Here is a 27,961-nt window from a genome sequence, read left to right on the forward strand (position 1 = left end):
AGAGGCATAGAAAATTATGCATGGTGTGGAGAAAGTGGATAGGGAGACATTTTTCTCCTTCTCCCATGATACTAGAATCCATCCCATGAAGCTGATTGGTGGGAGATTCAGGATAGGTAACAGGAAGGGACCACCACGCTGTGCATAGTTAAACTCTGGAATTCACTACTGCAAGATGTAGTGATGGCCACCAATTTGGATGGCTTTAAAAGGGGGTTGGATAAATTCCTGGAGGAGAGGGTTATCAAGGGCTACTAGTCCTGATGGCTACTAGTCCTACTAGTCCCGATGGCTAAGTGCAACCTCCAGAATCTGAGGCAGGAAGCCTGTGTGCACCAGTTGCTGGGGAACATGGGTGGGAGGGTGCTGTTGCATCGTGTCCTGCTTGTGGGTCCCTGGCTGATGGCTGTTTGGCCACTGTGTGAACAGAGTGCTGGACTAGATGGACCCTTGTCGGTCTGATCCAGCAAGGCTCTTCTTATGTTCTTAAGCTGCACAAGGCCTTTTGCCTGATAGCACAAGGTACAGTAATGGGGTGGGGTGGGGTGGGGTGGGGTGGGGTGGAGGGGCGCCAGCCAGTAATCCTTCTTATAAAAATAAGATTGTTAAAATTGTGCCTCTGCTTTCATCTACGAAGTAGTAGGCGTGTATGCTGACGCCCAGCTTACTCTCAAGCTCACATACCCCCAACTTTATACACATACACATCCCAATAATATATCAAAGCAGCAACACTACCACAAACATCAGAGGAATCACCTTATCTTTGGGCCACACCAGTCCTTATCAGCAGGAATGAAATTTCCTTTTGAATATTTTAATTTCAACCAAAATTACCGTTGTTGCCATTCCAGTCAGCTACCCCACCCTGTACAGTGAGCTATGTGGGGGGGGGAGGGGGGCTGGGCATGCAGGCCCCAGAGTTGATTATACAGCCTTATCACCAGCCCTGGCTTCAGATTATTATTCGTGGTGGCGGTATTTGTTATCAGGGCACCCAGGCTCCTGAATCCGAGGCAGCAATTTCAATCCACCCTGAAACTGATCAGAAGACCAGCTTGCATTTAGACTCTCTGCTTCCCCCAACAGAAGCATCACGAGACCATGGAGCCTTCCAAAGAACCCAGGTGTCCGAGAGCCATGGCAGAAGGTAAACCGCGTTACATGGAAGAGGAGGGCTTGGAAGTCCTGGCTTTCTTCTTTCCAGCAGATTCCATCGCCTCAGGGAAGAGCCTGTCTCCCAACTCCAATCCTGTAGATCTCAGGTGGGAAAGGAGAACTGAGGAGTGAGTCCTATGAAGAGATAGGCTTGGAAAATGCAACTGACTCCCCTGTTTCCTGGACCCCATATTCCTGCCCCAATGTCAGTACATGTCATGTGGGTCCTTCTCAAGACAGGAGTTAAACAAGACTCAGATGCATTAGCTGCTGGGATGAGAAATGAGTGGGAAAGAGGTTATATGGAGAAGGAAAGAAATAGGTGTGTATTATGTTTTCCTTCACTATGTTCCACTCCTGTTTTTCTGTCAGAATAGATCTTCTCCGCCTACCTATGCCTTCGTCCTTACTGCCCAATCATCCATCCATCCATCCATCCATCCATCCATTTTCTTTTCAATGGTTCCGTTTCTCACCTTACTATTATTTTGTCATGCTTTTTTTTTAACCCATGCTGCTTATGTAGCTGCTTTCTCCATCAATTTCACATTTGTGGTTCCTTACTTTTGCAGAATTCTGTTTACAAGTATAGCCCTTTCCTTCCCTGAAGCTCATGTGTGTGCAGCAACATTTCCATATTTGGTGTAGTGTCACTGCAAAGAGTGTGAGCTGGGAAGTCCCCAATTCAAATGTCGCCTCTGCCATCAACTCACAAGGTGGCCTTAGGCAAGCCACTCTCTCTCAGCCTCAATCTCCCCGTCCCTCGCCCCAATTTGTAAAATGGGAATTCTGCTGACCTACCTGGAAGAGGTTTGTCAGGCCCCTTCTTTGCAGGTGCTCAGGAAGGCCCTGAAGATTCACCTGCTTTCTCTGGCTTTCCCATAATCTGTGGGCTTCAGGTTTTATTGACATAATGTGTTTTTAATAGTATTTTATTGTATATTTATTGCTTATTTTTATATTTTAATATGCTTTTTATGTTGTAAAACGCCACCTTGAGAGGGTTTTATCCTTATAACTGGCCCAAAAATAATTTTAAATAAATAAATACATAAGGAAAAGAACTTTGAGCCCTATCATGTGCTATATAAATGCTCAAACAACATACTTTTGCGGCACTATATGGACTATCAAATTTATTGTGGTACAACCTAATCCATTTTATCAGATGCATGAAATGCTAGCCCTAGTTGGCAAATAAATGCAAAAAAATATACATGGACTTTCCCATCCGTGATTCTTGCATGGGAAGAAATCCCATTGGAATCAACAGTACTTGCTTACAGGTCCATGAGTTTAGAATCGGGATGGTCATTTTACAGATGAGGAACTGAGGCAAAGCTTGTATTTCAGCCAGGATTAGAATCCAGGTTCGCCACATGTAAGGCCTCTTCCATCAAATCGCACTGTTCCATTCCCATTTGTAATTCTCGGGGCATTATTCCACTGGAAGCTTAACAGCCAAACCTTGTGTATATTTATGTGGAAGAACTAAGTTGAGTGTGACATCCGCCCAAGTAACTGCACATAAGATCGCTGCCTGATGGTTTTGCTTTAATTAGTCCCTAATGGGTCTGGAAAACCTCCATCGGCTAGATTACATTTTAAAACGGATGCATAGAACACATAATTGTGGTGCAAGACAGGATTAAACATGTTTTTTAGTGTCATCATGTGAAGACTATGACTCTGCGTTGAAGTGTTTGTCTGAACCTCCCATCATTTTGTTCTGAATTTCTGCAGTGAATATAAGTGAAATGAATTCCCTCTACGGCATAACGGTTTGCTAGTGTTCTGTCGCTGTTGATCCCTGTCCTCCATTTCAGGCTATGCCTTTCTAGACGTTTAAGAATTGCCGTGTGCCTTCCTTCCATTCTCTGCATTATGAATTCTTTCTGTTGTTTGATCTGCCAGTCCAATGTCTCCACCAGTTCTCATCTGCTTTTCCTTCCTTTCCAGACAATGCACTCCCTTTGCCATCCTGTTCTTACAGGCATACTTCTTCCTTTCTTAAAAGGCTGCCACTTCTCCCACTTTTCACTTCTCATTTACTCTGTCCAGACTCCTTAACCCACCCTGATGCTTTCTAGACCCCTTGGTTTCATCATACTTGTTTATCTGGTTGTGTTCTTCTAATTCACTTCATTCTTTCTCTATAAGAACCATTAGGAAGTGTAGAATTTTGCACTGCCTGACATTGGTGCAAGGAACTGCATAATTGCCCCTATGTTGTTGTTTTTTACTCTCTGGCATCAATGCAAATAATAGAACTCAAAACCCTATCTCATTTTGTCCAGTCCTGTATCTATTTACTTAGAAGCAAGTCCCAGGGAATTCACTGGGAACCAGCTTTGATAATCCTGTAAGTATCTGTAAATTATAGATACTTCTCTTGGTTTTGTTATTCTCCATATCTAAAACCTTGATTTGCTATCTAATAGGACTTAGAAATTGACCAAGATTAACTATCAATTCATCTCTGAATCTATTGAATCCTGTTTCTCAGTTATCACTGTTATTTTATTTTATTAAAATATTTATGAACTGGCTTTTGGTCCCAAAGTTCCTCTAAGGTGATATGCAACTTTTAAAACAACATCAATCTATTAAGAGACATTAAAAACAAACAAACAAACACCAGTCTATGGAAAGATAATCAGATTTTGATGTGACTCAAAATTTGAGCTTGTCCTGTTAGTACCTTGTTCTGTTCTGATCGCTTCACGTTTGACATTGTCAAACTATTCGGCCATTCCCAATGCATTTGGGCCATACACTGCCATATCTACCATCCTTTACCATCTGAAGAGAGAGAAGGTAGACAGGGCATCCACCTATTGCAATGTGTCTAGCTACACCACTCATAGCAGCCAAAAGTCCACCAGCGTGAAAAAATTCGGAACCTATTTTCAGTGCCAAAGTTCAGCCTTCAATTGAATAAGGGTAGAGGTTCCTGCTAAAATGAGGGAACCTCTGTCCATGTGCAGAATGCATTTCCCACATAAGGAACAATAACCAGCCCCAGCAACACTGGCAGTGAATGCCATCCAGAGCAGAATAATATGTAACTGTCAGTTAGACAAACACCAGTCCCTCTCATTTTCAACATTTCTCTCTATCCAACCACCATTTTCCTACCTGCCCTTTCCCATCCCATTTCTGTTGTGATGCTGACCTCCTCCTGGCCATGATCCCCTATGCCCCTTGCCCAAATACAAGTCAATGGTTATAAGCTCCAATCAACTGGATTTTCGGTCGTGCATCCGATCAAACTGACCTGATGTTGAGCACAAGGCTTGGCAACTTTTTGAATGTATCTCGATCCACGGAGCCCTAGTTAACTTGGGGAAAGGGCTGTGTTGACACTGGAGAAAGTGTTCCCACTTCGGTCTGTTGATCTGTCTCAACCGAGTCCGCCTACAACTTTCCAGGCTGCATTGATGGCAGAGAGAGAGAGAGAGAGAGAGAAAACAAACAAGGAGGGGACTGATGGCCCCAAAAGAAAAAATTAAAAAAATGACACAGCAACCACCCAAGTGATGTCTCCGCCTCCTCCGAAGGGGACTGGCAAGAAGAATGAAGAGCAGGGAGAGGGAATGGGGGGCGAAATTCATATAGCCCCTATGTGAATCCAATGAAGTTAAGACTCTCCTATTGGAAACAATTCAAGGAATAAGCTCTAGTGTGTGGAATGAGAACGAGAGAGAGAGAACCTTACATTCTGGAGTTTGCATCAAGGTCTGGAAAGGAAGCTGTGTTTATTAGGTTGATGAAAGGCAGGGAAGTCAAAACCCTAGATCTCATCCCAAACGAAGGGGAGAATTTGTGGCCTAGGCTTGTGCAAATGTTAACACACACACACACACACACATGCACACACATGAGTAGGAAGTCAGCAATGTATCTTTTGCAATCCCAGTTGCAAAATTTGTTGAATTTTAATTGACCACAAATTATTATTATTATTATTATTATTATTATTATTATTATTATTATTATTATTATTTCTAAAACACCATCAATGTACATGGTGCTGTACATAGTAAAATAATAAAATAGCAACACCCTGCCACATAGGCTTACTTTCTAATAAAATCATAATAAAACTTTAAGAAATGGAAGGGACAATAAAACTAGCAGTGTAAAAGTAAGATCAGAATCAAGTTCTAAAAGCTTTAGAAAAAAGAAAAGTTTTCAAATGAGCTTTTAATCTATCTTTAAGTCTGGCTGAGAGTTCAAAGTTTTTTTAAAGGGATATTGTCTTTTGTATGTTGCCTATTTGTATGGTTTTATGGTTTTAAATTTTGTATATTGATTTTTAATGTTTTAATCTTTGTAAACTGCCCAGAAAGCTTTGGCTATGGGGCGGAATAATAATAATAATAATAATAATAATAATAATAATAATAATAATAATAATAATAATAATAAATCTCTTGCTAGTTAGGTCCACAAGCACAAGAAACCTTTTGCACAGGCTTCCGTGGGGTTTGGAACATAATTGCACTGTTTCCCCCCTGATGCCAGCAGACATCATATTACTGCTGTCTAAGGTGACCCTATGGAAAGGAGGAGAGGGCTCCTGCATCTTTAACAGTTATATAGAAAAGGGAATTTCAACAGGTGTCATTTTTATACATGCAGCACCTTGTGAAATTCCCTCTTTATCACAAAAGGTGCAGGAGCCTTGCCTTCTTTTGTATCTGGTCACTCTAGTATAGCTCCTGCAGCTTTACCATGAGACCTGCCTCCTTTCCGTATGGTCACCCTACTACTGTCGTTGTGGACAGATTGCAGAAGGTTGTGTACAGGGGCTGGGACTGAAAAATCCTTACCACTACTTGTTTACGTACTTGCTCTACTGCATATGGGTACTCAAAAGAATAGTTTGCCCTGGGGCAGGGCAGAAAACAAGGATACGTCTCTTACTTATTTGCAACTGTGGATATGTCTATAATATTTATAACACAGTAGTGCACTTTGATGTCCAATAGTGGGGAGGCAGGACGGCTGCTTTCGCTTCCCAAATGTGCTGCAAACTCCAATTGTCTGGTCTCTGTCCCTGATAAACCATTATCCTTAGCTTGTCTTTCAGGGAAATGTTGTCACTGTCTTTTAGGGTTTAGCTTTCAGCGTTGCCATTCTTCACCCCTCTAGGAGTTAAATCTCTGAAGGCTCGATGCATCTTGACATGAGCGCAGGCCCATGTAAATGTACGTGCATAGGCTCAAAATGCCAGTGCGCTGCTTCTCACCTGTCCTCCAGCCCTAATTTCCTGTCCACATAATAAATCTTGATGGGTATGTTTGAGCTCTAGCTATTTGGTAAATACCACTAGGAACCATTATGACCAGTTTCCTGGCAAAACCTTAGTTTAGAAGCCAGTGCAGGACAGGCTATTATTGCAAAGTAAAGGAATTGCCCTGTGTGCAATTCAATTTTATTTTCGTTTAGGACAATACATGTTCATTATTATCATTATGATCATTATCATTTGCACAAAGGCCCTCAAACCTGCGATGCTTTTTCTAGGAGGCCACATTTCCCAAAAGCTGGAACGCTGTGCTTATTTGTCAGATTGGGGCTTTCAGGAGTTCACATGCAAAGGATAAAATTAGGGGGAAATATCCCAGGAGACCTTCCCCCAACCGCCCAAACCTAACCTGATGTCCAGAGAGCTTTGGCTATTGGGCGGTATAAAAATGTAATAAATAAATAAATAAATAAAAAATCTGAGTCCTGTATTCAGTTCAAACACCCTTAAATAAGCATTTCCCAAACTTCTTATAGCCAAAGGCACTCCCCAGGCCCAAATTGAAATTATTTTTTTATTTATTTATATAAAGATTTATATGCCACCCTCTTCGCACTTGCGAACAGCAGTTAAAAAAAGAATCATAAAATACAATAAAGTAGCAGTGTCAAAACACAGATCCAGGTTTCACAGATAAAACAAAAGCCTCCGGCAGAAAATTATTTATCCAAAGGATAACAGCAAAAGCCTGCAGAAACAAAGAAGTGTTCAGCTTTGTGCGCAATGCAGCAAGAATGCAAAGCAACCGAGTCTCATGGGGTCAACACCCACCCACCCCCTGCCCAATTTGAATCCCAGAGTGGGTAAGAGAATTACATACCTGCGCTTGTATTTCTGTGTGAATCACTGTTCTGATTGGAAAGAAGCCAGCTCAGAGCCATGATTCAAGCAGAGACACAACAAGTACCTTAGGGCAGTGGCAATCAGAAGTGGATCCACTGGTGGATCGTTTGGTGATATTAGCAAGGATTTCTGCCAGCAACAAAATTATCCCTCCCACCCTGCACATTCACACAATTATACTACTTAAATGAAGAAAGGTTGGGATACCCAGGAGTGAATTATGAACTCTATTCAGTTATTATTATTATTATTATTATTATTATTATTATTATTATTATTTATATAGCACCATCAATGTACATGGTGCTGTACAGAGTAAAACAGTAAATAGCAAGACTCTGCCGCATAGGCTTACAATCTAATAAAATCCTTGTAAAACAATAAGGAGAGGAAGAGAATGCAAACAGGTACAGGGTAGGGTAAGCAGGCACAGGGTAGGCTCAGAATTCTTTAATTTTAAGTGTCTATGTCTTTTGCATCAGGCTCTAGTTGCTGGATTTCAAAGTTCTAGTATAAAACTCTGTGAGCCCCTGCCAAAGGAAGTTAGGGAGGTGGCTGCTAGGAGGAGGGCTTTCTCCGCTGTGGCACCCCGGCTGTGGAACGAGCTCCCCAGAGAGGTCCGCCTGGCGCCTACACTGTATTCCTTTCGTCGCCAGCTGAAGACCTTTTTATTCTCTCAGTATTTTAACAACTAATTTTAACTTACATTTAAATTTTACTGTTTTAATTCTGTATTTTAATCTTATATCAACTTCTGCTGTGTGGTTTTATCCTGGTTGTGCTTTTTATACTGTATTTTGTATTTGTGTTTTTAGATTGTTGGTTGTTTTATTATGTTCTTCATGGGTTTTAATTTTTGTGAACTGCCCAGAGAGCTTCGGCTATTGGGCGGTATAAAAATGTAATAAAATAAATAAATAAATAAATAAATAAATAAATAAATAAATAAATAAAATAAACAAAGTATATTCTGCTAGCCTGAAATCTGCCCACTCCCACCGTAGGGGAGAGCACAGCTCAGTGTTGCATGCAGAAGGCCCCAGGTTCAATTCCCAGCATCTCCAGTTAGGACTGGGAAAGCCTTCAGTCTGAAACCCTGGAGACCTCTGCCTCCCTCTCTCTCTCTCTCTCTCTCTCTCTCTCTCTCTCTCTCTCTCTCTCTCCCTCTCTCTCTCTCTCTCTCTCACACACACACACACACTTTTATTAAACTCTTCAAAACATTTTTTAAAAAATCCAAATGTCTATCTAGTGATATAAAGTTATGGTGCAGATATCAGAATACTATAGAAAGAGATGATTGAGTTAATAATGACACTGATGTGGCAAATCCGTTTCTTCTCAGTTGGTTTATCCATTTCGGTGATTTCCAACGCCTTAACTGGGCGTTTGTTCATGAATGGGCTTGAGACAGGCTTCCAATACTTAGCTGAGATAATCTTACAAGGCTATTCATGTCTATGCTGAAAAGTAAGACCCACTGAGTTCAATTGCAACTTTATTACCTCTACCGACAAGATCATAATAAACCACTTTACAGGAAGTTGATAGATGGTTGTCTGTTTAGTAATACTGCAAGAGGGTCCATATTTATTCATATCCATTCTGACAATTTGACCTGTTTCTCTTGTAGCTTGAGGCCATGTTCCAGGTGTTTCCACATGGGCCCATGGTCCTATTGGAGTCCACCAGGAGAAGAGCCTTCAATGTAGTGGCCCCTTTCCTATGAAATTCCCCACCTTTGATGGTCAGGCAGCCTCTGATATTATATTGCTTCTGGCACCTCCTGAAAACATTGCTGTTTTAGGAAGCTTTCCGTGAATGACCAGCTGCGGTTTACCAGTAATGGGGTTTTACCAGGACCTTGTTCTTTTAAAAATTGTATTTTAATTATGGTGTTTTTATTCTTTTATTCTATTTGTTGTTCACCACTCTGAAAATTGTTGGATGGGGAGGGGTATATAAATATTTTAAATAAATAATGGCCATTGAAGCCTTCCATTTAATAGAGCTCTAGTTACATTATCAGCTCAGGCACTACAATGCAGCAAATGAAACTGACCAGAGCCAGCACTGAAATCAACAGATGGGCTGAAAAGCAAGATCTCCATAGTTCCTTAACATCAAAGAAAGTTTTTGCAGAGGTGCGACTATTTACAGGGCCAAGTTGGGGTGGGGGTGGGTGGGAAGCAACCTGATGCCAATTTCGGGAGAGTCACAGAATGAAAGGGCAGAACCAAACATTGCTGGCAAGTGGATTACCTGGAAAGCAAACTGACCAAGGATGGTCATAGCCTATCAGCATTGAATTACAGAGAAGTGCCAGAATCCCTTGCTATTTCAACCTGCTTATGTGGTCTCTGTTCCCAAATCCTGCCCCAAAGAACTCAAAATAACTAGGATTTAATCTGCAGTTGTACAGAGATCCTGAAGCTTTACCATGGCCTTCCCCAATGTGGTGCCCTCCAGATGTTTTGGAGTTCAACTCCTCTCAGCCCCAGCCATGGCCAAGAATGCTGGAAGTTGCTGTCCCAAACATCTGGAGGGCACCAGCGTTGGGAAAGGCTGTGTTAAGCCATTTAAGCTGCCAGTAGCGCCACCGGTCCAATTTTGCCTCGTTTCTGCCCCGGCTGCCGAGGAGTCTAGTAGTCTCTCCCTCCTGCCGCCCCCTCGGATTACTCAAGCTGTGCATCGTGCCGCTTCCCGCAGCGCTGGTCTCAGGGTGGTGCTGAAGCTGCAGACAGCAGTTCTGAGCAAGCAGAGCTGCACAGCTCTGATAAGGCCTTATCAGATGTCAAAGCTGACGGTTTGGGCTCCGGGTGACAGGGCAGAGCTGGAAAGCATTCATTGCATACATGGGTGGGTGGGTGAGTGCATGTAAGTGAGTGAATGTCCTGGTGACTGTTGGGAGCTTTTGCTAGTCATCAGTCAGGTGAAGGATGCATCCAGATCTCAGCCCAACCACCTGGCCTCACATCAGCTAAGGGATAGGGCCAGGAGTCAAGCGTCTAGTCCTCAGATTTAGAGTTACTTCACATGTAAGTGTGGATGTGACAATGAACATATGTATGATACAGATATACTTGCTAGGAAGCCTTTTGAGCATACACTGTAGAATGACTCCAAATCATCTTCTCACTCCTTTTATCCTTTTTAATTTTAATTGCTATGCCTTCCCGCTTCCTCAAGTATTTCAAGAGCCACTTACTTAACAATAAGCAAAGGTAGTTGTGCTGACCACGAGAAAATTCCAAAACCAGATTTATGTAATACCAGTTTTAGGCCGACAAAAAGTCCGCCACAAATGTGCAAGCTTTTGAGATCTCAGCATTCTCTTGCCTGATGAAGAGATCTGGAGATCTCAAAAGCTTGCAAAGTTTTTGTGATCTTTCGGTTGGCCTAACAAAGCTAGTGTTACTATCAATATATTCTCATAACCGTTCGGCATTAAATAGGTTGATAGGGAAGGCGCTACAAAACTATGCCTATAAAACTCTGCCCCTTGAGGGTGGAACACATTTTAAATCTTCCATAACCATGATGGCCAGAAACCTAAGATATTTTTTCTTTTTAAAAAACAACACCCCTATTGCTGTTGACGTTGTGTGAATATACACATGCATAAATATGTATGTTTGTGGAAGCTATCTTGTAGCAGACTTATTTATTTATAAATAGATTTATAAATTCAGTATAAAGGCAAACATTTCCAGCAGCATCCTTGTTAGTAGTAAGTAAAAACAAGTGTGTGTGTGTGTGTGTGTGTGTGTGTGTGTGTGTGTGGTGGTAGTGGTGGGGGTCAGAGGATGTAAAATTCAAGTGAAATTGTCAGCCAATTCTCTGAAAACTGCCTTATCTCTGGGGCCAGATAATGAGAAAAGCCCCAGCAAGCCCGGGCTGAGTACAACACAACAACTTTGATCGGTAGCTTTGCTTCCCCATTTGGTCTGGTGGGGCTCCACAATCTCCAGAATTACATGGGTAGAGGAGGGTGAACCATAGTTAATCCACCCCGCAGTGGATTCGGAGGGCAAAAAGAGGGGATCGAGGCCCCTGCTTGCCCTCAGTCACAGTGCAAGTAGTTACTTCAGTTAAGACATACAACATTGCCTTCTAATGCAGTCTTCCATAATCTGGTGCCCACCAGCGGTAGCTGACCACAACTCCCATCATCCCCAGCCAGTGTGTCTGACTGGGGATGGGAGATGTAGTCCCAACACAGTTGGAGAGTGCCAGGTTGGGGGAGGCTGTTTTACTGGATCAGCCATGTGTTCAAATCTTTCTTTCTTCTGTGTGCCATCAGTGTGCATGGTGCTTTACAGAGTTCAAGATGACAGGTCCGGGCCCAAAGAGGCTTACACTCTGAAATCTGACACGGGTCAAGGGCAAACAACAGAGGAAGGGCAGGGAAGTGGATGCAAGATGCAATTGCTTCAGTTACACCCGGTGTTCGAGGCTTATCTGTGCTAGGGCATGGGAACTGGGAACTGGTGCCAAAGCCTTTGCAGACAAGATGGGCTTTGAGGAAGGCTCTGAAGTACGCAAGCTGGCATCATGCAGGGATTCTGAGTGGGAGCGCCAAGCATAAAGGGCAGCAATGGCGAAAGGGCACAGCCTTTTACGGAAGCTGGAGACATTCAGACGGCTGAGGCTGCTGGGGCAAAGATCATAGACAGGCATGTATTGTGAAACAAGGACAGAGAGCTATGGGGTGGGGGAGCCATGGAGGGCTTTGAAGGGAAGGAGGAGAAACCTGGGCTCACCAGGCAAAGTGACTCTTCAAAGCATATAAAGGGCCCATTACAAAAAATGAAATCTGAAGTTCTCCAGAATCCAAATTCTGCACTTAGAGAAAAGAAAGGGTGCTTCTTACTTATTTATTTATTTGAAGTGATTTGTTGGTTACATTTCTAACCTACCCCATAATTAATGTTCTCTGGGCAGATTACAAAGAGTAATGCTGTAGCCATGCTCTTTTTGGCATATCAAGCAATCATTTCTCCCATGCTGGCATGTAGAGATCCAAGAAAGACCACTCCTCTTCGACACAGTGAGGATTCATGGTCTATGATAATCTCAGATTGTCTCCTGCCTCAAAGCTACATAATCCTACTTGCTCATGAGTCAGAAAGGACCAAAAGACCACCTAATTTGACCACAAATGATGCAAGCCCCTCACAAATCAAGTCATCACATTCAGATGACTCATGCTAGTGAGTCAAGCTACATTCTGCAGAAAAGGACCAACCCCCCCCCACACCCCGAATAAAACTGTGTCTCTAGCCAATCTGATTCAGAAAAAAAATCCTTCCTTTTCCCATGTATGGATATCATTCAGACATTAAGCATGAGCAAAAAAAAACATGTTTGGTGGCATTGAGAAGAACATGTAATTGGGTGTAAAATCAAATACTGTGTTTATTGCCTCTGATGCACCAAAGGAATTTATATATGTGGGGTGGAGAGGGGGAGAGCGATAGGAAGGAACCTCTTCTTGAACTCAATGAGACAAATGAGGCATTATCATGGAATTTTTTTTTTAATTTTTTTTTTTAAAACACAAAATAAACATCTTACAAAAAAGAAACAACAACACAACATACTACATACATTTTGAGTAAATGTTGAAGACATATATATGAGTAAATATTATCTATAACCTATCATATCATACAATATAAGCATCCTTAACATATAAGTGCACCCACCACCTCGGGATCTATTCCTGCTTCCAAAATCTCATGCTTTCTTCCGCTGGCGGTTTCCCACTTCCCTTAGAAAACACAAATATTAGGAACTGTTTCCAAATTCCTTCAAACTCATTTATTTTAGTTATACCTTTCCTCCACTTAATATTACAAGTCAATTTATCATTAATAGCTATATCCCAAACTTCTCTATACCATTCTTCAATAGAATATTCCCCCTGAATCTTCCAGTTCCTAGCTACCATCAATCGTGCTGCAGTCAGCAAACTCGATATCAACTCTTTAATTTCTTTTCCACATTTTAAGTCTTCAAATAGTGACAGTAATGCCATTTTTGGTGTTTGTTCTATTTTCATTCCCACTATTTCTTCAATTTCATGGAAATTCAAAAGAAATATTTTAAAGGCATTTTGGGAAAACAGATGTCATTTTTAAAGTGTGTGGGGGGGGGGAAGGGCATTCCGTCCTGTGAAATTCAAATAAATCCTCATAATTTTTTCTAAATTTGTATACATCGCTATAAATTAGCAGGTGCAGATTTTATGTAGATTTGTGTTCAATGGGCCTGAGACCCAAATCTAGCCTAGCCACACTTTTATAGAGAGGTTAATGGAAGTTGAGTTTGAAAGGGGGTGGTACTTTCTTAAAGAAAATGCAGTGACTAGAACAGAAGTACTTGAAACACCATTGGTCTTCATATGTACCTACTGGTATATGAGGATCTGCAATGGAAGGTGCCCATACCATCTTATTTTTTTATTATTTTTTTTATTGCTTTTCCACATAAACATACACCATTACAATAAAGAAACAACAACAACAACAACATACTACATACATGTTGAATCAATGTTGAATAGATATATATTGATTAGATATTAACTATAACATAACATATCATAACATAATCATAATCATTCTTAACATATAAGTGCACCCACCACCCCGGGATCTATTCCTGCTTCCAAAATCTCATACTGTCTTCTGCTGGTGGTTTCCCACTTCCCTTAGAAAACACAAATATTAGGAACTGTTTCCAAATTCCTTCAAACTCGTTTATTTTAGTTATACCTTTCCTCCACTTAATATTACAAGTCAATTTATCATTAATAGCTATATCCCATACTTCTTTGTACCATTCTTCAATAGAATATTCCCCTTGAATCTTCCAGTTCCTAGCTACCATCAATCGTGCTGCAGTCAGCAAACTCGATATTAATTCTTTAATTTCTTTTCCACATTTTAAATCTTCATATAGTGACAGTAATGCAATTTTTGGTGTTTGTTCTATCTTCATTCCCACTATTTCTTCAATTTCCAAAAACACCATCTTCCATAATCTTTGTACATATTTGCATTCCCACCACATATGTAAATACGTTCCTTTTTCCCCACATCCTCTCCAACAGTTTGCTGAATGCTGATTATTTATCTTATTCAATCTAATCGGGGTTAGGTACCACCTCCACAAAATTTTAAAATAATTCTCTTTTATTCTCACTGACATACTTCTCAACACTCTTTGTTTCCAAAGTCCCTCCCAGCTCTGTCGTCCTATTTGTATCTTCAAGTCTATCTCCCATACCAATTTTCCTGCACTATCCATTAGCCCTTCCTCTAGCAATATTTTATATATTTCACTCATTAACCCTTTTAATGCTAAACTTCCTCCCTTACATTTTTCCCTTTTAACTATTAATTCCTCAAACTTCGTCATTTCTCTACAAATTCTATTTTCTCTAATCCACTTTTTATTCCACTGTTCTAATTGCCTATACTCTAACCAAGTTAATTTGTTCTCCTTTAAAAGCTCTTCCATATCTTCTCTTGTATTTATTTCTCTTAACCAATCCTTTAATTTCATTTTATTTTTCTCTTTTAATATTTTACTTAATCTACCCTTCAGTTCCTCCGGGAAATTCTTTAACATTATTACTGGTGACAAAGGAGAGTTGCTCAGAAGCAGCTCCCCTTTACATTTACTCCAAATTTCCCATTGAGACCTCAGGAGTGGATTATCTATACTTTCCACCCATTTTCTCCCTCCTTCCTTAAAAAAAAACATTTTCCAAACTCATCTCTACATTACCTGTAGTTTTATCCTCCATCCAATCTAAATCTCCTATTCCTATAATTGCTTCTACAATGTGTCTTAACCTATTTGCTACATACTATAATTTTATATTTGGGAGACCCAGTCCTCCCTTTTTTTGGCTTAAATACCATTTACTCTTATTTACCCTTGCTTTCTTATCTCCGTTACAATATTTGTTTATAATATTTTGCCAACTTTTTATCTCTGATTCTGAAATTTTTATTGGTAACATCCTAAACACAAAATTAATCTTTGCTAAAATCTTCATTTTTATTAGCGCTATCCTTCCAAACCAGGATAAATTTAATCTTTTATATTTTTCCAATTTTGCTAAAACCTTTTTTAACCTCGTTAAATTCTCCTTTTCTAAATTATCTAAGTTTTTTGTAATTTTAATTCCCAAATATCTAATCTGTTCCTTAACTCTCATTTCTATTCCTTTTCATTCCCATTCCTTTTCTTCCTTCTTAGTATAATTAAACAAAATCATCTCTGATTTGGACCAATTTATTCTTCCAGTAGCCTCTTCAAATTCTCTCAATTGTTGTTTAATTCTATTTTTCTTATTGGATTCTTAATAGTCAATAGGGTATCATCTGCAAACATATTCAATTTTATTTCCCTTACCTCTCCAATTCCTTCTATCCCTCCGTCATCCCTTAATGCATTCGCCAATACTTCCATAACCATTACAAACAGGACTGGCGAGAGCGGACATCCTTGTCTTGTACCTCTGGCTAGTCGTATCTTATCGGTGAGTCCGTCGTTTACCACCACTACAGCTGTATTTTGGGAATATAACTGTTCTATTATGATTTTAAATTTATTTCCAAATCCCATTTTATCTAGAATAATCTTTAATGCCTGCCAGCTCACACAATCAAAATCCTTGAAGATATCCAATGCTAAAATTCCTGCCTTGATCTTAGATTTTTTTATCATATGTATTGCATTTAAAACTCTTCTCACTAAACTATGCATCTGCCTCCCCGCCACAAATCCACATTGGTCTTCTCCTATATATTCAGATATAAATTTATTTAACCGTTTCGCCAAAATAGATGAAATTTTTTTAGCATCTTGATTTATTAATGAGATAGGTCTATATGAGTCGGGGATAGTTAAGTCTTTATCTGGTTTTGGAATTAATATTATCAATGAATGTTCCCATGATTCTGGTATCTTCTCTCCTTGTAATATAGCGTTATAAAGTTTCAGTAATTTCGGAACTAAAAACCCTTTAAAGACCTTATAATCCTAAGCCATCTGCTCCCGGTGATTTACCCACTTTCAGATTATCAATTACATCTTCAACTTCTCTTTGAGTTATTACCTTCTCCATTAGCTCTTTATGTTCTATTTTTATTCCCTTCTTTATATACCTTCCTATATAATCCTCCACCTTCTTTTTTTGAATATCTTTACCCTTATATAATTCCTGATAAAATTTTTGAATTTTTTTTTATTTTATCCTTCATTGAATGACAATAATTCCCTTGATTATCCTTCAATGCTCCTATCCCATTTTATATTTGACTCCTCGCTCTCCTTTACTCCTCACATTGAGGCAGTAGCTAAATCCTGTCGTTTCTTCCTGTATAATATTGCCAGGATTCAACCATTTTTGTCTGTCTCTTCTGCCAAGACTCTCGTTCATGCACTGGTTATCTCTCGGTTGGACTACTGCAACCTTCTTCTCTCTGGCCTTCCTTCGTCTCACATCAGTCCGCTGGTCTCTGTCCACCACTTTGCCGCTAAGATCATCTTCTTGGCCCGCCGCTCTGACCATGTCACTCCACTTCTGAAATCTCTTCATTGGCTTCCAACTCACTCCAGAATCCAATATAAACTTCTCCTGCTGACCTTCAAAGCTCTTCACGGTCTAGCTCCTGCCTATCTCTCCTCTCTCATCTCACACTATCGCCCCGCTTGTGCTCTCCGCTCCTCTGATGCCATGCTTCTCGCCTGCCCAAGGACCTCCACTTCCCTTACTCAGCTTCGTCCTTTTTCTTCTGCTGCCCCTTACGCCTGGAACGCTCTTCCAGAACACTTGAGAACTACAAACTCAATCACTGCTTTTAAAACTCAGCTAAAAACTTTTCTTTTCCCTATAGCCTTCAAATATTGAGTTGGTTCTAACTCTATACTGTTTAGCTTCACCCTACCCGGTGCCTGTTTACACTTCCCTGTGCCTGTTCGCATTCTCCTTCCCTCTTTATTGTTTACTACAACTTATTAGATTGTAAGCCTACGCGGCAGGGTCCTGCTATTTACTGTGTTATCTGTACAGCACCATGTACATTGATGGTGCTATATAAATTAATAATAATAATAATAATAATAATAATAATAATAATAATAATATTTCTCGCTTTTTCCTTTTGTGTGAGTCTGGCAAGCAATCTAGAATTTTTATTGCTATTTTCAAAATACTCCCTTTTCATATATATTAAATTTTTCTGGACTTCCTCTAAATTTAAATTTTCTAATTGTTTTTTCTTAGCTTGTATTTCTATTAATTTGTATTTGTTTTTACCTTGCCAATATTCTTCTTCCAAACTCCTAATCTCTATCTCTAACTTCTCCTACTCTGCATACTGTTGTCTTCTTAAGTTACACATTTCTCTAATACAAATTCCTCTTGCTACAGCCTTCATGGTGTCCCAAACCACTGACCCTGCTGTTCCTCCCTTTTCATTAATTTCCCAGGACTCTGACAATTCCCTCTGAATTTTTTCTACCACTTTATTATATTTCAATATTTTTGTGTTCATTTTCCACCTATACGCTTTTTTGTAATTCTTCTTAACTGTAAATTCTAAACTTAACAATGCGTGATACCCCCATTTCCATTTTACAAATCTTAGTTGTAAGGTCTTTTGAAACAAATATATGATCTATCCTGGAGTATGTATGATGAACTGGGGAGTAATATGAGAACCCAGGCTTAGCCCCATTAAGTAAACACCAACAATCCACATAGTCATTTTCTTTTACTAATTTATTCAGTATAGTGAGATTATTTCTCTTTTCAACGTTAGTGGGGTTTGACCTGTCCCATCTATTGTCCATAACCATATTAAAATCCCCAGCTAAGATAACATACCCCTCCTTGAATTCTTCTATTTCTTTAAATAATTTTATAAAAAACTCTCTATGTCTCTCATTTGGGGCATAAACATTAACTAATGTATATACTTTACCTTCCATTTGACCTTTTATCATAAGGAATCTACCATTGTCATCCTTTTTTATAGTTTCTAATGTAAATCCACTTTTTTTTGAGATCAAAGTGGCCACACCATTTTTTTTGAAGTCCCCAATGACTTTTCATAATAAACTGACCACTTTGTTCTTATCTGATTTACATTATCGAAGCCGTGATGTGTTTCTTGCAACATAATTATGTCAGATCCTTCTTTATTTAATATTTGTTCTATTCTCCTCCTTTTCACGACTGCCCCCAAACCTTTAACATTGAGTGTTGATACTTTTATTCTTTTATCCGTAATCACCCTTTTGATGCCTCTTTCGATCCCTTGTGCTCTGTAACTCAAATTCACATACATAAAAACACAAACACCGTAATAAAAAACACACCCTCAGTTCCCTTACTCCAACCCGCTCCCCCCCTTCCCCCCCCACCTCTTCCCCCCCCATATCCTCGCAAGTCTATCACTCCGGCCATCTACTTAGGGGGGGAGGGGGGAGGCAGCGCTTCGCCTGGCCGGCAAGGTCTCTATACTTTAACAATTCCATCAACAATTATCTCATAATGCATTTATCAGTTCTATTATATCCCAGATGCCCCAGCCTCACTCCCCCCGCCTGTTCCAGCCAAAGTTGCATCATCATACAGACCCAAGCTCTTCAGCAGCTCTTTACCCTGATCCAAAGAGGTTACTGCTGCCCCTTACGCCTGGAATGCTCTTCCAGAACATTTGAGAACTACAAGTTCAATCGCAGCTTTTAAAGCTCAACTAAAAACTTTTCTTTTTCCTAAAGCTTTTAAAACTTGATGTTGTGCAGACTTTATACTGTTAGTTTTACCCTACCCTGTGCCTGCTTACCCTACCCTGTGCCTGTTTGCATTCTCTTCCCCTCCTTATTGTTTCATTATGATTTTATTAGAATGTAAGCCTATGCGGCAGAGTCTTGCTATTTACTGTTTTACTCTGTACAGCACCATGTACATTGATGGTGCTATATAAATAAATAAATAAATAAATAATAATAATAATAATAATAATAACTCTGTGTTCCCCCCCACCATATGTAAATCTTAAAAATACAGGATAACCCCATGCATATTTGATTGTTTTTTTCACTAGTATTTCCGTTATCTGCTTGACACTGCGTCTCCAATTAAGTGTGTGCTGAGAAAGATCGTTGTAAATTTGCACTGGTTTACCCTTATATTGTAGCAGGGCCATGGATCTCAATTTCTTCATAACTTGCTCTTTCTTATAATAATTGCCAAATTTCACCAGAATGTCTCTACTAGCTCCTTTATAATTTTGCCCCCCCCCCCTCTATGAATTCTGTCGAAATCGCTGTCCTCTATTTCCAAATCAGGCATCAAATCTTTGAACCATTGCAGGATTATATGTCTTAAGTTTTCTCCTGGTGCTTGAATAAGATGTTTAACGCGTATCGATGAACGACGATTCTGGTCTTCTAATTGGATCAGCCTTAATTCATGGTCCTGGAATTGCACATTAGAGGTTTCTTCCAAAAGGTCCTGTCTCTTCTCCATCAAATTTGCTCCTGCTTCCAATTCTTTTATACTTTTAACATTCTGGGCAATTTTTTCAGCCAGCACAGCCAATCGCTTATCTGATCTGTCTGCCTGTTGATCTATTTTCTTGAAGATACTTTCATTGTTTTCTAATATAAAGCTTTTAATTTCAGCCATGGTGGCTAGCTCCTTGCCAACTGGTGCCTTGCCACCTTCCACCATTTTAAAATCTGCCGCTGCTTTCTCTGTCTCTCCCTGCACTTCTTCCGAAGCCAAGTTCTCCAGGCGTGGGAGGTTGTGGTTACTGGGTTTTTTCCTTGACCAAAATACTTTTGCACATTCGGCTTTAATTTTTTTCTTTGTACTCGACATAGGGCATAAATCTGTTTCTTAACGTCACGGCTCTCCTCCTTGTCCGGGCTATTTTTATCTAGTCAACACAGTCTATCAATCCTGCCCGGGTGCTTTTATCTTATTGTAATTCCGGTGATTAACAACTTATTCTTCTCAAATAAAGAATGAGATTCACCATAATCAAGTCAACATTCGCTGTAAAATCTCATTAGTATAACAAGCAGCTTTCACAGTCCCGGCACACAGACAGCTCACTTTCACTTTCCAATCCGCTGTCCCACAGCCAAGACCGCATCAATTTTCACACTTCTTATCTCATTTCCACTTCGCAAATGTCAACAACACCAACAGATAGTATTTATAATCTTTTTCCAACATGCTCATTTAAGATTTATGCCCTTTTTAAAAGAGATAATTGACTTTTCCGGCATAGCCGGTGAGAACTCTAAGAAACTCTTACCAGCTCCATGGCTGCCAAGCTCTGCCCCCCCCCCCCCGCCTGCACCACCTTAAGTGAGGCTGCTGACTGTCACAGAGACGGCCTTCTCAATGGTGGCACCCCAGTTGTGGAATATCTTCCCCAGAGAGGTCTGCCTGACACCTACTTGATTGTCCATTTGGGGTCAAACAAAGACCTATTTATTCTCCTGTGCTTTTAAGACACCATTTCATTCTTGCTGACTGTTTTATGTGGTTTTTATGATTTGGTGGCCTTTTACTTTATTGCTTTCATACTTAAATTGCTTTTTTTTTCCTTGTAAACTCCCCTGACAATATGAGGAAATGCCATGTATGTATTTTTAAAAACAATAACCAGAATTCTAGTTGTCCTCCTTTATTCCTCAAGCTGCCCTCCATAGTCACAACCTAATCTTCCAGAAGAGACAGAAGAACTGCCTTTGAATCAGCCCTGTTCAGACCGGAAGTGGGGGCTCATTGGTCTTCATGTCCGCTTCCTGTTGAAGGTGTGCTGGAGACTACGCTCTCCTCCACATCCCGTCAACATCTGAGGTGAAATTGGTTGGCATGCAGGAGATGAGAAGGGCCTTCTGGGCGCTGCCACTTGGCTGTAGGACTCCATGCCTGGGGAAACCCGCTTTGCCCTCTCCTTGATGGCCTTCGACTGCATCAGGAACATTGCTTTATTTTCGCAGACATCTGGCTTGTTGAGATGTTGATTAGGAACACCAGGAGCTGCCTTATAGTGGCCGTGAAGCCATCTAGTTCAGCACTGCCTGCGGCTAGACACTGGGCCACACTGGCTTTCTCGGATAAGGACAGGTCACCTGTTAACATCTCCATGAAGGTCCACGAAACAAGCGTGATAAGGACAAGTAAAACCGGATGAGGGCCACTGCTCCACTTGCTCAGCTCTCCTTCCTTCTGTGGAACTGACGTGGCCACAACTAACGTTGTTTCTGTTCATTTGGGGCCTGTTAAGGTCACAGCTTCTCCTGTCTTTTATTATGACAAATGTTTGAAAAAAACAGCACCACCGTCAACCATCCCAGACAGATGGCTTCTAATGTTACCAATCAAAAAGCATTGTTTCTTTAAAAAAAATTATTTTAATTTGTGGAAAGAAAAAAAGACAGAGGAAATGTATAAACAGAAGACAAGTGCCTTAAAATTCCGTGAATGAGGCAGTGCAAGAGTCTCATCAGAAACAACCAGAAAATGGAGGGACGGGCCAGGAAGAAGACCTTTGGATAATAGCATGTGGATGCTGAAAACAACCGAAAGAAAATCATGAGAAGAGTTGCAATGAATGACTGCAAGAAAGAGAAACCGTTCAGGAATGCCCGGCCTGTGCCTGCCTGGTGCCCTCAGGCCCCACCCATTGGGCTAGAAACAAGCAGCTAGTCCATGATGCAGCAGGATGGCTAGGCCGAGATAAAGTTATCTCCAGAGGCCAGGCGGCAGTGCTGGTGGTGGAAAAGGCTGTGGGGCCTATCATCATATGCTCTTTTTTTCTGCACGGCAGCAACTGGGCTGCCTCACTTAGGATCCGGGATGTTTCTTAAGGAGGAAAAATACTTCTTGCCTTCGTGCTTGAGAAGAGAAAGGCCACAATCCCACAGCACACTAGAGCACACACCACAGGGACTCCAATGCCTGCATGGAACTTCGTGGGGAGGATGCGTGGGCATACATACACACATCGCCGGGTGTTTGCTGTGCTTCACAACCACACTGGGGACCCCCTCTTGTGTGCACAGACAATCCTGCGATATAGAATTGGATGCATGGAGCTCCTGCACATATGAAGCTCTGCATACACATGGAACAGCCACAGAGGTCCTGACTGTAGCCAATGTTCGCTATTATTATTTTACTTATTACATTTGTATGCTGCCCCATAGCCGAGGCTCTCTGGGCAGTTTACAGAGGATAAAAACACTTAACAAAAACATACAATTTAAAACCACAAAAACAAGCAAAACCAAACCCAGGCTAATTACATATTACTAAATGACTGGGAGAAGAGAAAAGTCTTGACCTGGCCCCTCAAAAGATAACAATGTCGGTGCAGGTGGGCCTCGTCAGGGAGATTGTTCCACAATTGGGGGGCCACCACAGAAAAGGCCCTCTCTCTTGTTGCTGTCCTCCGAGCTTCCCTCAGAGTAGGCACCTGGATGAGGACCTTAGATGTTCAGAGTTTAGATAGAGCCTTGGGAAGAGGTTCTAATGGGGGTTGGGGCAGATTTGAGTCAGTCCTAGGCCCTCCCCTCCCCACAGATTCCTTTGCCTCCTCCCCCCCCCCTCATGCCCCCTTTCCTTTTGTTTCACGTTCCCCTCTTTTGCAGTTAGGCTCAGCTGAGCCTGCAGAATGCCGATGGCTTCAGATAAATTATTGCTGCTTCCGTCCAACGAAGCTTGCTTCTGAAGCGTCAGAAATGATGGACTTCTTAGATCAAATCATCAAAACCACACGCTTTTGTGTAACTTGCACATTTTTTTGTTTTCCCTGCTCAAGAAGAACTGGCAGCTTTGGAGTTACTGGGCTGGGGAAAGCTGGGTTTTCACCCCCCAGGATAAATGGGCAACAGTGAGCTGCCCCCAAGCCCCGTCAAGAAAACGAGGGAGAAGAAGGCCTGAATCACTCCAGGTGGAGCTAAGAGAATGACAGAAAATGGTTTGGAAGAGTGACCTCATAAACCCTGGCATGGGTCCAAGCAGATAGAAAGGAACAGGCTCAAAGGGCACAGCCAAGCTACTGGGGAACCAATAACCAATTTCTGGTGGACCAGAACTTAGGCCCAGAGGCCAAATGCGGCCTTCCCGGGGTTGCCCAGATAGTAGGGTGACCATATGAAAAGGAGGCCAGGGCTCCTGTATCTTTAACCATTACATTGAAAAGGGAATTTCAGCAGGGGTCCTTTGTATATACGGAGAAGCTGTTGAAATTTCCTCTTCATCAAGCTGCAGGTGCCCTGCCCTGCCCTCTTTCAAATCTGGGCCCTCTACTATAGCCCCTGCACCTTTAACTGTTGATTGGTGGATGCGCCCCTCGCTCTATTATGACGTCTTCCCTGCCCTTCTATTTCTGTGTGGCGGCAACAGTGTTCACCGAAGCTGCATCGAGAAGGACGTGAGAGGAGCGGCAGGCGGACTGAGAGGGACGCCGACACTGGGGCGTAGCCGCTCGCCGTTGAGTCGAGCCGCTGCTCGTGGGGACCGAGGGCTTTCACCGAGCTGCTCTGGTTACGCTGCGGAGATGAGCGCGCGGCGTCCGCCTCCTGCCTGGGAGAAAGAGCATCTCTGGTTCTACCTTCTGGCGCTGGACTTCGATCCCACGGGAGCCGCCGCCGCCGCGGCAAAAATTCCCACCCCCCTCCGTCTGGGCGTGTGAGTAAGAGAGGGGCGTGGCCGCTTCGTGGACAGGGTTCCGCCCGTCAGTTCTCTGCCCGCTCTGATCATCCCTTTTAGGAAATCAATAGTGGTTTAAGGAATGTATTAGTATTTTTATTAACTTATTTCCCGCAGAGGCGGAAGCTTTTTGGGTGGGTGCTGCAGGGAACTCTTCTGTTACGAAGTCATTTTGTCTGTGGGGTGGTCGCTCCCGTCTGCAAAGTCGGTGCTGATATACCATGAACACTTTTGTGAAAGGGACAGGTGAAATGCTTCCCCTTGCTCCATTTCTTTAAGAAGAACTGCTGTTGTGAACGTGGGGACGGGGACTGTTGTACAGGTGTGTCTAATGGCCAAAAGGACTGCTTAAAATTGAGTAAATGTGCCAGAGGCATCCTAGTGCAGCCCTCTGTCAGGGAAATACAGGTGGTATTTTGCCATGGGAACTAAAATTAGCCAGTTGCTTCTTTATGTAGGATAATATGGAGATATGAGGATGGTTATGTTAGCAGCCTCGGGCCCCTTCTGAGAGGGAAACAAGGCGGGATATAAATGTAATAAATAAATAAATAAATAAATAAATGAGACATTTGGGAGAATGTGCTGATCAGAGATGGGGGCAGTTTTTCTTTCCCCCTCCCCTTGCCTTAGTGTGAGGTAATCTAGTTGTGTGTTTAGAATGAAACTGCAGCTTGAGTCAGATAGTGGGAAAGAATTTTGGGGGTATGTAAGCTACTTGTATTTTGGATTGCTGGCTGTATCCACAGAAATTTGATGTGGGAGCTGTGGGCTTTAGCTGTCAGAATATTTGAGCTGAACTTCCACCAATGCTCAACCTGCATATTTGTAGATAAATGCAAATATTACAAAATGCCAATAAGCCTTCATTGACCTCCTTCCAAATGAAACTAAACCTAATTAAACGCTGTGCCCCTGGAGCTTCTCAAAGCTTGGAGAAGTGTGGTGCATGTACACATTATGAGTTTCTACTTATCACGATGCTGTTACAGGACTCCTAGGTGGAAAAGGAGGCAGTCGTGATGGGTTCCCTTGTATTGTGCTTGGATTCTGAATTTCTTTTACAGTGACATTTATGAACTGCCCAGAGAGCTTTGGCTATTGGGTGGTATAAAAATGTAAGAAATAAATAAATAAATAATTTCATAGCTACTCTTCCCATCTTTTTTTAACAGGAACATGTCTGATAAACCAAACAGAGATGCATTTCATATTGTTGCATGGTTCTTGTTTTCAAAATTGGACCCATCACGTTGTAATGAGATATTCAGGTGAGTGTCATCTTTCACTGATAGCATTAAACAATTTTTATTACATGGGTCTTTCGAAAGGGTTTTTTAAAATTTATTTACTGACATAACACAACTTTTGGCTGGTCTTGCTAGCAAAGCCAAAAGTTGTGGTTGCAAGGACCTGGGTTGGTCTTGCACATCAGTGTTCTGCTACTTGGAAATAAGTTGCAAGATCTTCGCTGAGAATTGTACCCAGAAAAATGTGTATAAGATTGCAACTTAATACAAGGAATAGGTGCAGCAGATTTTTAAAAGAAGAGATAGGTCTACTAAAAACTTGTTTTCCTGGTACATCAAGTTCCTGCTTGAACAAAAAATGTCACAACTAGTTTATGGAACCATGACAGGGAGTTCTGTAATGTGTTACCTGGATTCTAGATGCTGTTGACTAGTTGCTCTTGACTAGTTGTGCCTCTTTTTCTGATGGGACATGAAGAAAAGTCCCTCCAGCAGATACTAAAGAGTGGGCAGCCTCATATGGGATGAGAGACTGACTTGGGCACAAGCCATTCAGTGCTTTAAAGGTTATGACCAGCACCTTGAATTGTGTTTGCAAGTGGTCTGGAAATCAGTGCAGCTGTTGTAAAATAGGTATCATGTGTGTCTAAGGGCAAGCACCAACCAAAATTCTTAATACTGCATTTTGGACCAGCTGAAGTTTCTGGAGACTTCAAAGGCACATTGCACCAGTGTGCTATCATTTAGTACTATCAAAACCTGCCTCAAAATCACTACAACTGTAACTATATGTCAGTCTACCATGTGTGAAGCACTTTTGAGGTTCTTTACAGTAAACATGCAATAACTTGCTAGTACAGATGCGCTCAGACAATACCAAGAGCTTTTGTATTGCTAAATTTTGAGGAGGATATGTCTGTTTCCTGAAATGTTTGTTGAAATTCTCTTCTTTCCTTTCCCTGGGAATGGAAAGATTTCGTTTTCCTCCCCCAGATAAAAAGGCAGATTCTGAATTCAGGAAGCAATGTTATGAATGGCTAAGAAGAATTTCAGTAAGTATTGGTAAGAATGAAAGGTGTCCACATGTTTGTCCCTTACATGTTGATGTATGCCTGTGCTTTGGTGGTTATGGAAATTACCTTCACAGTTTGTGCTCTGACCTTCTTGACAGTGAGGGAGAGAATTTTCTGCTCATAGATTGTTCTGTCTGTACCTTTTTACCTTCCCAAGCTATTAGACAGCTAGGAAAAACACATGTCATTCAAGATGACAGTAGAAGAGAATTCAGAAGAAACACATTGAGGAGAGCCAGAAAACAGTGTGAAGGAGAGAAGGGTCTCCCCTCTCTTATATGTTTGGTCCCTTAACTTGGTTATTTACTTAAAGAGTGGTGTGGCTGCCCACCAGCCCCAAAGTATCTGGCCAGTAAAACTTGTCATCCAGGATCAGAAAATTAGTATGGCCTGCTTCAGACATCATGCTAAACCATGCTGCTTAACCACAAAACGGTTGAGGGAATGCATTGAGGTTAATGCATTCCCTTAACCATTTTGTGGTTAAGCGGCATGGTTTAGCATATTGTCTGAAGCAGGCCACTGTCTCTTAATACTCTTTTATTTCGTTCTCATTTGGGTCCTTTTAAAATACGGTGTTGAGCATAATCCTCTGCTTGGAATATGTGGGGTTGGAGTTAAAACGCCTATTGCTAGCATGCAGTCATGCTGATTGGGATCCAGCACAACAGAAGCTGTTACTCTAGTGCTAGTCTTTGCCATGGCAAAAAGGTAACGTGGAAGGGCACTTCCGTGGCACAGAGGGGAAGGGGTATCATGCCCTGTGGGTACTAGGGTGGCTGCTTCACCTTGTGCAACCCTCAGTTGTGGTAACGCCAGGCATAGCAAGGAGGTCAAAGCTGTTTGGCACTGCTTTGTTTGCCAGTTGTACTGGTTATGGGGAATACAAGCAGGCATTACTAAAAATAATCTAAAAGTTCGCTTTTTCAAATGTATTCGTAATCCATTTACTTTCCTAGGATGAATGTGGAAACAACTTTCCTCCAGTTTTTGCATCATTATTCCTTTCTCCTGGTGGACCTACGTTCATTCATTTAATGTTCCACTTTGCCAGATATGTCTTAATGCATCACATTAAAGCAGATTCTTCAGGTAAGCCGTAGTGTATGATGCTGTTCTTGGAATGTTTTCTCTTCCAGGATGGCACATGCTCTAATTTGGAGGAGTTTATGCTGTTAAGGAATTTTGCCGCATAAATGCAGAACCCCTGTAAGTTGTAGTGGCTATGAAGACGTGCAGGGAGAGCCCCCACTTTTTTTAAAAAAAGGAGTGTGTTTTAGAATGCTTCTAGCATTCTCCTGCTGCATGGGAAGATGTGCATGGCTATAGCTTCATCTTCATGCAGAGTAAATTTTCTTGGTCAGTAGAAATGCCCCACTTTGTCCTGGTCCTGTGTGGCCTCATGAAGCATCTAGCCTTACTACTAGGTGACAGCTCCCATTCACTGTTTAAAGAATCCTGCTGTCTACTGATGTAAGCAGCAAATTGGCATGGGTCAACCTACAGGAGGATCCCTTTAGCATAACAGTAAGACTCAGATGGTTCATAAGGCAATGCA

The 27,961-nt window shown here is 41.4% G+C and overlaps 2 protein-coding genes across 3 annotated transcripts in view; one reads left to right on the top strand and one right to left on the bottom strand.

Moving 5' to 3' along the window:
- The window catches only part of GATA1 (GATA binding protein 1), a 40,669-nt gene extending 36,035 nt beyond the window's left edge, over nucleotides 1-4,634 (bottom strand). For both annotated transcript variants that reach the window (XM_063119483.1, XM_063119484.1), the window contains exon 1: nucleotides 4,436-4,634. The gene's annotated coding sequence lies outside the window, so the exon portion shown is untranslated. The remainder of the gene's footprint in view (nucleotides 1-4,435) is intronic.
- On the top strand, nucleotides 1,300-27,906 carry LOC134394232 (HAUS augmin-like complex subunit 6). Its single transcript, XM_063119496.1, has 5 exons — nucleotides 1,300-1,480; nucleotides 23,775-24,059; nucleotides 25,256-25,351; nucleotides 26,304-26,382; nucleotides 27,363-27,906. The coding sequence occupies exons 1-5, from the start codon at nucleotides 1,317-1,319 to the stop codon at nucleotides 27,504-27,506; spliced, it is 768 nt and encodes a 255-aa protein (XP_062975566.1). The 5' UTR covers nucleotides 1,300-1,316; the 3' UTR covers nucleotides 27,507-27,906.
- Nucleotides 27,907-27,961: the final 55 nt, after the last annotated feature.

The sequence above is a fragment of the Elgaria multicarinata genome, chromosome 3 (assembly GCF_023053635.1).
Source record: "Elgaria multicarinata webbii isolate HBS135686 ecotype San Diego chromosome 3, rElgMul1.1.pri, whole genome shotgun sequence".
In the NCBI taxonomy this organism is placed as follows: domain Eukaryota; kingdom Metazoa; phylum Chordata; class Lepidosauria; order Squamata; family Anguidae; genus Elgaria; species Elgaria multicarinata.